Source organism: Eublepharis macularius, chromosome 15 (genome assembly GCF_028583425.1).
Source record: "Eublepharis macularius isolate TG4126 chromosome 15, MPM_Emac_v1.0, whole genome shotgun sequence".
In the NCBI taxonomy this organism is placed as follows: domain Eukaryota; kingdom Metazoa; phylum Chordata; class Lepidosauria; order Squamata; family Eublepharidae; genus Eublepharis; species Eublepharis macularius.
The window spans coordinates 57,893,017-57,905,734 of NC_072804.1; the positions used below are offsets into that span (position 1 = coordinate 57,893,017).

Consider the following 12,718-nt stretch of genomic DNA (forward strand, 5'->3'; position numbering starts at 1 on the left):
TGACAAAGATTTTGTTTTACAACAGTCCCTTTTAAGACACTACCCTTTAGAAAATATTATCAGAGAAATCCGGCATTTGGTTTGGTTTCCTAGCAAACCCTTTCTCTCTTTTGCAGTTTGTTTCCTTTCTTCCTTCTCTGTCTTCAGGTTATGATTTCACTCAAATGAGCAATTAATTGATTAATTAGCTTCTGTTTCTGTCATTTGCAAGGCTCTGTTCTGAAATCCCCTCTTTATTGTCGCTGTCCTTTGAGGGCCTGTCCTGGGAAGACTGGGCCTTGGGGGAAGAGTTAAGTGATAGCTCCCTGTCAGATTCAAGATTTGTGTTTCTTTGGTGACAAAGCTCCCGTATGTCAACATAGCAGAGAGTTTCCCAGAAATTCTGCTGGAGTTTTTGTAGGTATATTGCTGTTTTCTTTTCCCTTGAGGGAAGAAAAGCAGCCGAGGCAGCAAGTGTGTGTGTGATTTTGATCAGGGAAGGGGCTGGGGGTGGGGAAGTGTTAGTTCCCTTCACCCCTCATTACTGCTCTTATCAAATTAAGATCCGTACACACATCGCAAGCTGCGTTAAAGAAAAAAATCTTGAGATCCACATCCAGAGATTTCCTGCGCCTAACCTATTTGGCCCAGGTCTCTCTGCTCTTTAGAGTCTCAAAGGTGACTTTTCGAAGAACAAAACCACAGTGTTTCTGTCTCGAACGCAAATTATTGTGTAAGACGTTCTGTCAAAGCTGCCAGCCTCTCTTGGGAGAGCATCAGCACCACCAACACTCCTGTTTGTGTTGGCAGGATCAAAATTACCACTGCTAGGAGGGAAAGTTACTCTCACTTCCATATATTCTGCACAGCACTGATGCAAAAACCAGGACTTTCAATGCCAGGGTCAGCCCTGGAATGCAAGTCCCAAGGGCCTCTGATCAGGGCCGATTCCAGACGGCCCCCTGCCTCGCGAAACGTCGCGCGTTGTCGCGCAGAAAACGCGAAATATCGCGTTTTCTCACGCGAGTTTTGCGCGACGTCGCACAAGACTCTCGCGAGAAAACGCGATATTTCGCGTTTTCTGCGCGACGACACGCGACGTTTCGCGAGGCGGGGGGCCGTCTGGAATCGGCCTTCAGTTTCGGGATAAGGAGCAGGGCTGCCAAGTCACAGAGCGGTGAGGTGACCTGTTGGGCCTACTTGTGGTGCAGAAGGTAAACACCCCAGAAGGGAACAATGTGCTTCAGTGGGTCAGACCAAAGGTCCCCTTTGATAAGCAGCCCGTCTCCAACAATTCAGAGAAGCTCTCGAGAAGCTCTTGAGAAGCCAAGAAGAGCAAGATGCAGAAGCACTCCCTCGGGTCCTTCTTCCCAGCACCTGGTAACTTGGCTCTGAGCATGGAGGCTCCACTTTGCTGTCATCGTGGCTAATAGCCACTGATTGGCCAGCCCTCCTCCCTTCTCCTAAAGGCGTTGATGGGAGGAAGCCATTGCAATTGGCAGCCGTGGCAATGAATTGTGTGTATATGGTTAGCAGTGTAAGAATAAAGAGAGTAGCAGGATACAGAGATGGTTTTATTTCTTAAAAAAAGAAGCCTCTGTTCTTGTTTCTTATGCAGCTACGTGAAAAATATGGCCCAGTGTTCACTGTCTATTTAGGCACTCGCCCGGTGGTGGTTTTGTGTGGGCACGACGCTGTGAAGGAGGCCCTGGTAGACAAGGCGGAGGAATTCAGCGGAAGGAAGACCATGCCTACCTTGGAAAGGACCTTCCAAGAACACGGTGAGGTGCCCGTCTTGGCCTCTCCCCGAGGGCACTCTTTGGGTTCTTTCCTGATTGCCATTAACACCGGGATCCTGTTTCCCTAGGGGTGGTGTTTGCCAATGGAGAGCGCTGGAAGCAGCTGCGACGGTTCTCCCTCACCATCTTGAGGAATTTCGGGATGGGGAAGAAAAGTATCGAGCAGAGGATCCAGGAGGAAGCTCAGTTCCTGCTGGAGGAATTCCGGAAGACCGATGGTGAGGGTCTCTGCTTCCCACTTGCCTCGAAAGCCCCTTGCTAAAATTCCCATTAGTCACCTGCATCTTGATTGCACGTGCCACGTACATACATGCATACAAGCATGTCTGCATACATGATTGTGAGGGTGCTGTTAGCTGTGCCACATGGGGTGGGGAGTTCTAGGGGAAACAGATGCCTGGATTGCTTCCCTTTGGAGAAGAGAACAGTGGGACACCTTGACCGTACTTGCATTATTCAAAATGATACAGGTGGAGCTCAGGTGGAGGCACAGAGGCCCTCTTGTAGGGTGGCAAATCAGCCACCCCCCATCAGATCTCCAGAGAGAGAGAAGGGGGGGGTCCTGTGAATATCTGCACGCTCTCTCTCTCTCTCTCTCTCACACACACGCGCGCGCGCGCGCACACACAGGGCTGCAGGTGGTTCTGCCAACTTGCAGGAAAGCCCGCCTATGCCTCTCTGTCTCCCAGAGTCGAAGTGCGGCACTTTCTTTCCCAGGCTTGTGCCTTTCACAGCAGCGGCATCTTCGGCATCAGCTTCATACCTGGGGGTAAAAAACATCTTTGCTACTGCTTTCGGCAGATCCAGCTGCTGCTAAAGGCATGATAGAAGCCAAGTAGACAGGTGTGTCCATATTTCACAGACCGCCTTCTGCCCCCCGCCCCCCGCCCCCCGCCAGGCAAGAAGCTCACCTCTTCCATCTCCAACGGGCACCTGAACAGAGCCGGTTCCTGACTTTCGAGGCCCACCAGGGGCATCTCTGCTCCATCAGAGCCATTCCCTGGCCTCCGGTCCTGGGGACAGACTGAGAGGCCAGGAATACTGGACGGAGCAATCCCCCGATCCTTCGCTCTTTGCAGTGTGAAATGGTCCTGTTGTCAGAGACGTTTCTCCCATTTGGGTGACTGCTACAGAACTACGCAGAGAGAAGGAAGGAAAGGTTGGGTGGGGCTGTTGCCTCCCTCAGCGGAGGCATTGGGGTGGGGAGGGCTTGGCAATGATGCTGAACGTCCAAGTCCGGTCTCACACGACAGCTCTTCCCTCTGTCTGTTACCCCCAGTGTCCCGAGGGTCAGGTTCAGTTTCTAGAGTGATGTTCACAAATTCAAAATGCAAATCCAATTTATTTCAACGCAACTCTGAAAAACGTTCCCAGAGCTATCAATAGTGGCTCACTAACCGGCGCCCCCAGAGCGGAGTCCTACTCACAGTCCACTTGGTAGAGGGCACGGGCAGTCCTGTGGGTCCTTCCAGGGGATTGCCAGGAACGGAGTCCCAGATATCCAGGAGGCCTTCGTGCAACAGCAGGAACTCTGCCTGTGAAGATGCTGGCTCAGTCCTCGGGCTCGTTTGTTGCCCCGGCGCGCTTCCCCAGTCCTCCTGGCAAGACGAAGTGTGGCCCCCTCCGTATAGGATGCTGACCTCAGGCAGTCGATGGAGAGTTCAGCTGCCAGCAGTTCCGGCTCTTTGCTCTCCCCAGCTCCTCCATGTTTTCCCAACTGCTGCTACTCCCAAGAAGAAGGTATCCCATTTTTCTTAGGTAGCAGTTTCAGCTCTGTGTCCTTTTTGGATCCAAAGCTTGGAAACGTGCTTTGACTTGCACTAGCTTTAGCTTCTCTCCTTTCAGCCAGGCCAGCCCTGCTTTATACCGCCTCTTTTAGTCCTGGCGGCCCTTTCAAAAACATGCCCCATGAGCCTTTGCTAAACATGCAAATGAATACAAGCCTCTGTACACATCAGGCGTCTGCTAGGTCTGGCCTAAGTACCTGCAGTCGACTCATCAGACCTAGGCCCAAACCCTTCTTTCAGTACAGGCCCACGTTCTTCCCCCCTCCAGACATTAGTTTGCCTTCCCAGCAAACTGTAAGTTATGAAAGCGGTATATCAAATTTAAGCTGCATCCACTTACGCCCAAACCCGAGTAGCCAACGTTTCCAGTGGTTGAACAGGTGCATAACTGGGCACGCCAGGCTCATCACAGGCCAGCATTCTGACCGGCCGCATTTCCCTGGTCGATCTTCTAACAGGAGGGGCGACTGTGACCTCCTCTCTGACTGGGCTTTGGGTCAGTTCATGGGACGGTTCCCTTGACACAGTCGTGCTAGCACTGGAGCCTCCTGTGATGGCTTCTGAGGAACCCACAGCTGGGGCATGAGAGTCAACAGTGTCATTCATGCGTCTTAAACACCGGCAACGTTCCCAGCTCATCTACTACAATATATGGCCGTGCCTTCCATTGGTCAGCCACCTGGTGCTTTCCGGGGAGGCCTAGGTTTCTGATCAGCACTCGGCCCCCTTGTAGGAGTTCATGTGCTTGCACTCGAACATCGTCGTGACGTTTGTTGCGATCGCCGTTTTTGCGGGCTGCTGCTGTGGCCAGGGCTGGCCCACCCATTGAGGCCGGCCCGGCAGCTGCCTCAGGGCACTAAGGTGCCGGAAGGGCACTGGCCCAGGGGCAGGGGTGCACGCCATGGAGCTGCAGCCAGCGCCACCAGCCAGGAGTGTGTGCTGGCGGCGGCAACATGGGGCAGCTGAGTGGGCAGCCTCCCGTTCAGTGGCTCTGCGGGCCAGGCGCAGCTGGCGGCCAGTGTGGCCGGCTGCGCCTGGCCTGCAGAGCAACTGAACGGGAGAGCTAGAAGGCCCCCATGCACGCCCCCAGCCTCTGTGTGATGATGTCACACGCAGTGACATCATCATGCAGTCCGGTGTGTGTGGCTTAAGGCCTTCAAGCTGCCTCAGGTGCCGGCGATGCTGGAGCCGGCCCTGGCTGTGGCTGGTGGATAGGCCCCCTGCAACTGCTGCTTCCTCCTTTCCCCATATTGGAGCTGAGTCTGCTTATCACCTCTGACCCCAGAGACAGCAAAGCACAGATCTATTGGGAGCCCAGGCTCTCTCCCAAGCATCAGGAGGTATGGGGAAAACCCGGCGGAGTCATTGAGAGTTGCTTTGAAAGTATGTACTAGAAAGGCTATAGATGGTGTTCCCAGGTGCCTGCTGGTGGAGGGCAAACTCCCGGGAATTTGCCCCCTTGTTTGCCGATCACCCAGTGGTTGGCAGGAGATGGCAAGCTCCCAGAGGTTTCCTGCCACTAGCAGGCAACTCAGGAATGTGCGCCACATGCACGCTTCCAACAGGCGCAGCTACGTCACTTCTGAAAGTGATGTCATCGTGCCAGCTGCGGGAGCATCCCTGCGCTTCGTTTGGGTCTGATTTGGGCCCCAAACTGGTCGAATCGGCCCCATGCAGAGTGTGGGAGTGCTTGTGTGGCCGGGATGGTGACGTCACTTCCCAGGGCACATGCATGCAAAGTGCACACCTGAAGAGGACCTTGTGGATGGCGCAAGGTGAGTGCCAGCTGTCTCTACCCTCCCAGTGGGAGGCGAAAGGCACCTGGCAGCCCTAGCTGGATGTTGACCCCCTTTGGTCTTTTGTTCGGGTGGCAGGGGCCCCAACGTCCTGAGCAGAGTAGGGCCGAATCTTTCTGGTTGTGAGATGCCCTGAGGGCGACAGGGGGTTGTTCTTGACTTTGTAATCCCTGCCAAACTCAACACTTCCTTGAGCAGCCGACTTTCAAAATGTCTCTCTGCCCTTGTCCTCTTCCAGAGAAGCCGTTTGAGCCCACCTACTTCTTGAGCCGCGCAGTCTCCAATGTCATCTGCTCCATCGTCTTTGGTGACCGCTTTGACTACCAAGACGAGGAGTTCCAGGCCCTGATGGAGATGATGAACAACAGCTTCCGGGAGATGAGCACAGCCTGGGCCCAGGTAGCGCCCCCCCCCCAAGAAACAGCTGCCAACAGGTGGAAGGAATCTCCTGGCTGGGACAGGAGCTAACCCCGCCCCCCAACGCGGGCCAAATGCCATTCAGCGATGTGAGGGGGAAATCTCCTTAAGTCCCAGTTTTGGAGTCCCCTGCTAACACCGTGATGCTTATAATTGATCAAGGCAGACAACAATTGGTAATTAAAGAAGGAAGAGTTTATTGGGAGTCACCCAGTCAAAACAAACGAACGTACACTTTAAACAAAGGCACATGCCCAACCAAGTTCTCACTCACATTTATACCTTCCTATGGATATGGTGCAGAAAACAATATTGTTTACAACAGTAGAATAATTTGCAAAGGCAAACCAAAGGAAAGCAATGGAATTTTATAATCAATTTAGAAGGGTTACAGGTCAGTCATGAAAAATAACAGGTCATACAAACAAAAGAGTGAGAACTGACAACTGTTTGGCTCCAATCTCTTAACAAGCAGACACCTGCCACGCCTTCAGATCTCTCTGTGAAATCCACACACACACACACACACACACACACACACACACACACCCCACCCCCACCCACACACCCACCCACACACACACACACACCCACACCCCCCCCACACCCCCCACATCCCCACACACACACCCACACCCCCCCCCCCCACACACACACCCTTCTTACCCGATCCCATTGTCTTTCTTCCTGTTCCTCTAGACCACTGCCCTGGGTCCGTCTGCCCCTTGTTTAAACTTGGAGGGGGGGCAGAATGCAAAAAAGACCCGCGTGATTTCCTGGTGGCTTTTCATGCCCCTCAGGTGTAACTGCCTGAGGTGTGATCTCTGCTGAGCACCCACCCCCTCAGCAGGAATTGCTCTTTGAAAGGGGATTTATTTTAAAGTACTCTGTGTGTCAGTTCAAACCTCCCTTTCAGCCAATAACTGCACACAGAATCAAGACATGAAAAGCCGTGATGTATTAAAAAAAATGGGTTTATTGGTTATAAAATAAGCCCAGACACATAACATTTCTCTTTAGGATCATATGTGTAAAGACCAGTCACATCAGAGAATCTTATAAACCCTTAGTGTGGTTGGTGTACAAGATAATCGCTAATTGTTTACAGAATAAGAGATCGGAAAGTTGGTATCAGAGTGATGCAAAAGGATGCATGCCCCAGAATTCATGACCTCTGGCAAGCCGGAGTGACAAATGAATTATACAGACAGTTAAAAAACTGGAGCAACAGATCTGATAGCCTCTTGGGAAAATCAAAAAGAGTCCAGTAGCACCTTTAAGACTAACCAATTTTATTTTAGCATAAGCTTTCGAGAATCAAGTTCTCTTCGTCAGATACAGAGTCTCTGTATCAGGCATCTGACGAAGAGAACTTGATTCTCGAAAGCTCATGCTAAAATAAAATTGGTTAGTCTTAAAGGTGCTACTGGACTCTTTTTGATTTTGCTACCACAGACTAACACGGCTAACTTCTCTGCCTCTTGGGAAAGAATGCATTCAAGGTTGAAGTCTTACTTATCTTTAATTATAATTACCAAAACAAGAAAAGGTTTATACTTTGCTCAGTGACCCGTCTCATCTGCCAGAGACCTATCTGACAAGCAGGCTGTCTCCAGAGGAAGAATGTTGACGCTGGAGAAAGGCCTGTCTTACGCGCTTACATGCTTTGTGTGCTGTCAGCTTTGAATGTAAGCTCAGAACAGGATTTTATGAAAAGGGCCCCCCAAATCCTTTAACACTCATCACCTGCTCCTTGGCTCCATTTCCCCCCCCCTGCAGTTCTACGACATCTATGCCAGCTTCCTGAAGTACTTCCCTGGCCCCCACACCAAGATCTACGACATCCTGGAAGACATGAGGCTCTTCATTGCCAAGAGAGTGGAGAAGAACCGGGAAACTCTAGACCCCAACTCCCCCCGGGACTTCATCGACTGCTTCCTCATCCAGATGGAAAAGGTATCCTGCTGCGGGCACGTGGAAGGGGGCTGCCCAGCTGACCACACAGGGCTTGGCAGAGACAGGAGATCCCAGGCTGGCCAAGGGGCCGGCTGCACACTCAGCAGCTCTGGCAGGTGGCTGTTGCAGCTTTTACAAAATATTTGGCTTTCACCGCTTGCAAAAGATATGTCAAGGAAGCAAAACACAGCACCTCCTTTTTAAAAAGTGGCTTCAAAATCAAGACGGGGGATTTGTTATCAGACATGAAAATGTTTCCAGCTACTTTTGGTAACTTGACCACAATGCAAATCATTTTTACAAACAGCTTGTTACCGTGAGAGCTAGGCTTTTCACTGAGAACCTAGCCTGCTCTTTGTGCACACATGTACACGCTCACGCATGCACACACAAACAATGTCCTTCCATTTTATTCGGTCTGTGCATGTGCCTAGCAGAGGCCTGCCGGGTGCTGAGGCCCTTCCAAGAGCTCAGAGGCCAGGTGGGTCGCCTTAGCAGCCTCGTCACGGGAGGGGAAGCATCTCCGGGCCGCCACAGGGCCTGAGAGGACAGGGCAGGGGGGATTCTCCCCAGCAATGGCTTGTAGCTGTAGGCCAACCACTTATTTTACCTGTTTTGCACGCCTGCAACAACGGGAAGGGAATCAGGCCCCTAAGACAGGGATCCAGTTCTCCTGCCTCATGTTTCCCCTCCAAATATAACTCACTTTCCCACCCCCACCACGAACGGCAAGGAAAAAGCCAGCGAATGTCCTCATGATCTTTTTGTGAGGGGCACTCACCGATTTTCCAGCTGGGCGAGACCACAAAATTGGTTTCACCACTCCATGAATCAAGGCTGAAATATTGGCAAATAAACAAACGTTTATTAGAGTAAATAGGCCGAAATAAACTGATGCAAAGCAGAGAACCGGGCAATACATGCCACACAGGGTATGCCCACTATCTTATATAGGCTTTTACAAACAAATCATTTAAAAAACATTATTTAGAACATCAAGTTTCTCCATACACAAATAAGAAAACACCTACTCAAAAACCCTGGAAAGATTGACAGGTCATTGAGTCTATTGTGTGTTACATTTGACACTCATTGGGCACATTTCGGTTACCTTTCACATACCAAGAGGGCTACATTCTTGAGACATTCTTGAGAGTGTTACAAGAACAAAGCCATAACATTTATACGCTTTGGAGGCCATGTCCTCTTGTAAATTCCAGTGCCCCAGAATATTCTTATCTGCAACAGTCTACAGCTGAACAGTTCGTTCTGGGCACGTAGGGGAGAGGAAGAATAAGGGAGGGAGGCAGCCAAAGTTCCTCCCAGCATGCTCTTCGACTGAACCAAAGTACAATTGTTCTTTTTGTCAAAGCAAAAAAACCAAGGGGAAGTTTCCCCTAACACTTTTGTTCCTGTTCCCATTTCCCTTCAGGAAAAGAACAACCCCTCCAGCGAATTCAATGTCAAGAATCTGGAGCTCACCACCCTCAACCTGTTCTTTGCTGGGACAGAGACAGTCAGCTCCACCCTGAGATACGGGTTCCTCCTCCTGATGAAATACCCCCAGGTGCAAGGTACAGAGAGGGGAGCCTTCGGGGTAGCCATACACTGATAGGGTTCCCAGGTGCTCGCCAGTAGCAGGCAAACTCCCGGGGATTTGGTTGGTGGGAGGGGGCAAGCTCCCGGAGCTTGCCCACCACTGGCAAGCACCTCAAGAGCATGCACTGCGCGTGTGCTCCCATCTGGCGCGGCGACATCACTTCCATAAATGATGTCGTTGCGCCGCCCGCGGGAGCTTTCCCACGCTTTGTTTGGGGAGCAGATTACATGCTGCCCCTGTCTATTTCACTCTCACAACAACCCTGAGAGGTAGGTTAGGCTAAGAAGGAGTTACTGGCCGAGGCTGCTCAAGGCGCCTCCTGACTGAAAGAGGATTTGAACCTGGCTCTCCCCTGGTCCCAGTCTCATGCTCTAACCACTACACGCACCATCTCTGGATTTGAATTGGTGTCCATTTAAGTGAAGAGAGCCTTCCAGTTTCTCCATGGTTGGTTTTAGAAAGCATGTCAACTGTCTAATCTGACAAATTAAGATAACTGCCTTGGTTTAGGGGTGCTCCACAAAATGGAATTTGAAAATCAACACTCCATGGCAAATGTTTTCAAAATGCCAGCTGGGATTTGTTCAGTGTTTTGCCTTCTGTCCCGGATCTCTGGGAGGGGCTGCTGAGGAAGCTAAGTCAACGAACAATATGCTTCACAGCAAAGATGCACGAGGAAATAGACCGGGTGATCGGCCGGGACCGGGCCCCAAACATCGAAGACCGGAACCAGATGCCCTACGTGGACGCCGTCATCCACGAAGTGCAACGCGTGAGCGACCTCATTCCCATGGACGTGCCTCACATGGTCACCCGCGACACCGAGTTCAGAGGCTACCTCATCCCGAAGGTAAGTCCAGGCGGCATGGAAAGGCGCGAGGGGCTGTGCTTGGGAGGGCGCGCTGCTCTGTCTTCTCGGGAGCCGGCTTTCTGCTGGCAGCTCTGTGGTTCTTCGCATAGATCAACCTCTGGAGTGTAGTCAGCAGAGTGGCAGAATGAGAGAAATCAGTGGCGCGCTGGCCGTAGGCTGCGGTGCTGGCTGTCGCTATAGAAAAAAGGACCAGCTGCCCGCCAGGAGTCCCGAGTGTTCTGACCAAGGGCCCCTGGGTTCAGGTGCGGCGGAGGGAAGGCGGCGAGGGCGGGGGTCTCTCTCCTGCCCCACCTGCCCATTCCTGGCCCTGGTCGCAGGCTGGCCTCGGGGACTCCAGGCTGCCTGGTCTGCTGCTGCGGGCTTCGCGGAGGGCGCTCTCCTCGAGGGTGGCCCCTTCCTCGCCGCGGCGCCGCAGGTTCTTCCTACGCCCAGCGGCAGATGCCAGAGGTGGAATGCCTTCCCCTCCGAAGGCACCGTGCGCCCGCCCGCAGCTCTGGGCCGCATCCGAAGCCGGCCCTGGGGGCACTTCTGCAGGCCCGCCAGCGCAAGCGCGCGGCGCCCCCGGCGGCCTGGCGGGCGGGTCACGTGACTGGGCGCGCGGGGGGGGGGGGTTGGCAGCCTGCAGGGCGAAGGAGGAGCCGCGGCGGGGGGGCCGGGGGGGTCGGGGGTGGGGGGCGAGGCTCGCCCCCGGCCTTGCCTGCTTTGGCTCCGGGAGGGCGACGGCCTCGCTTCAGAGAGTCTCTCTTGTCCAGGGGACGGAAATCTACCCAGTGCTCAGCTCTGTCTTGAACGACCCCACAAAATTCAAGGACCCGAGCGCCTTCACCCCAGAGAATTTCCTGGATGCGAACGGGCGCTTCAAGAAGAGCGACGCCTTCGTGCCCTTCTCCTCGGGTGAGCCGCGTGCCCGCTTGCAAACGAGGAGGTTTGCGAGGGGGGGGGGGCCGGTCGGGGAAGAGACCTCCAACTTTGTCAGGACTTGATTCTTCTGCGACCCTTTTTTACGCTGCAGCCTTTATTTTTTAATAGTATCGTTCAGATTCAGTGATCTGGAATGCCGTATACAGTCGGCATTCCTCATATTTGGTCCAAAAATACTGGTAGGGTATTCAGATTGAGGTTTTATTCAGAATTCCAGATATATTTGGCTCCCTTATTCCCTAGGAGGAACCCTTTCCAGGGGTCTGGAGGGGCCATTTTTCTAGCAAACTACACCAAAATTGCAGGGAACCGAGTTCTGCCAGTCAATTAAAGACCACCCACGTTTTAAGCCATTCTGAGTATACCTTTGGAAAATGAACTCTGACCTGATCCAGGTGTCTCACCGTAAAAATGTGCTCTGCTCTTCTCTGCTGATTAACCCTCACCCCCCCACACACCCCCGGTTCTCCTCCTTCTCTCTTGTTGCAGGGAAGCGGATCTGCCTTGGAGAGGCCTTGGCCCGCATGGAGCTTTTCCTGTTCTTCACCACCGTCCTTCAGAGCTACCAGCTGAAGACTGTTGTGCCCCCCGCGGACATCGACACAACGCCCCTGGAGAGCGGCTTTGCCAACATCGCCCCCATGTACCAGATGTCCATGATCCCACGCTGAGCAGAGGTCAAGCACAAGTGGTCTTTTCCGCATGGCATGCTTGTAAGCTACACAAGCAGGACTTCCAGAGCATGTGGGGAGAGGCTGGAGTGTTGTGAACTCTGCTAGTGGTGACCAAGGGGCTTTTAAAAATTGCAGCCACACTTCACACTATGCGCTCAGATTAGCATTTGTTCCCAAGTATGGAGCAAGTGTGTTTGTGGGGTGGGGGGTGTTCACAGGCACGAAACGGGTCAAACCCTGCTTAGCAGTTCCCGTGTCCCAACCAATAACTGCAGTTCTCCTCATTAGCCAACGTAGTAACAGGTGATCCCACTGGTCAGCCACAGCTGACGTACCCAAAAGGCCCACTTGGGAGGTGGTGCGACTCGGTCCTTACTTGGCACTTCCTAATGCTGTGCCCACCAAGGAAGAGATGCGAAGAGGGTGACACATTTTCTCAGTCAGCAATAATGATGATTCCCAAAGGCAGGGCGGAGCCTCTCCACCTCTAAGCCCCTACCAGTCTGTGAACTGTGAGAAGCAACGCTGCCTTAGTTCTGCCGCAAGTCCAAATGGCAGCCTCTTTATTCTAGTTCCCGTTTTGCCAGAAATATCTCAACAATCCCCTCTCCGCTGGCCATACAATAGACATAATGCTTATCGGTTTAAGCTACCTGTTCTCTCATTAATCGTTGGACTCTGTGAGCTTTCATTTAAAATGCATTCAACTAATTGTAACAGCTGTGAATTATGCAATAAAAGCTTGCCCCTTGCTTTGGGCCAAACTGAAGTCATTGCTTGAGCACCAAGGAAGAAGAAAAGGGCCGGCTTCTCTTAGAGTACATACTTGCCAGATGCATTCACTCAAATGTGGCTTAGAGATACGGTTGCCACCCTTTGCTGTGATTTCAGTAGCCTTGTGTTAGGCAGAGGTTTGGC

At 52.5% G+C, this 12,718-nt stretch overlaps 1 protein-coding gene across 1 annotated transcript in view; it reads left to right on the forward strand.

Moving 5' to 3' along the window:
* The window catches only part of LOC129343556 (cytochrome P450 2G1-like), a 25,313-nt gene extending 12,761 nt beyond the window's left edge, over positions 1–12,552 (forward strand). The window contains exons 3-10 of the mRNA XM_054999825.1: positions 1,598–1,760; positions 1,847–1,996; positions 5,600–5,760; positions 7,558–7,734; positions 9,167–9,308; positions 9,997–10,184; positions 10,958–11,099; positions 11,616–12,552. Of these exons, the coding sequence (XP_054855800.1) occupies positions 1,598–1,760; positions 1,847–1,996; positions 5,600–5,760; positions 7,558–7,734; positions 9,167–9,308; positions 9,997–10,184; positions 10,958–11,099; positions 11,616–11,797 (1,305 nt within the window). The 3' untranslated portion in view covers positions 11,798–12,552. The remainder of the gene's footprint in view (positions 1–1,597; positions 1,761–1,846; positions 1,997–5,599; positions 5,761–7,557; positions 7,735–9,166; positions 9,309–9,996; positions 10,185–10,957; positions 11,100–11,615) is intronic.
* The last annotated feature ends 166 nt before the right edge of the window (positions 12,553–12,718 follow it).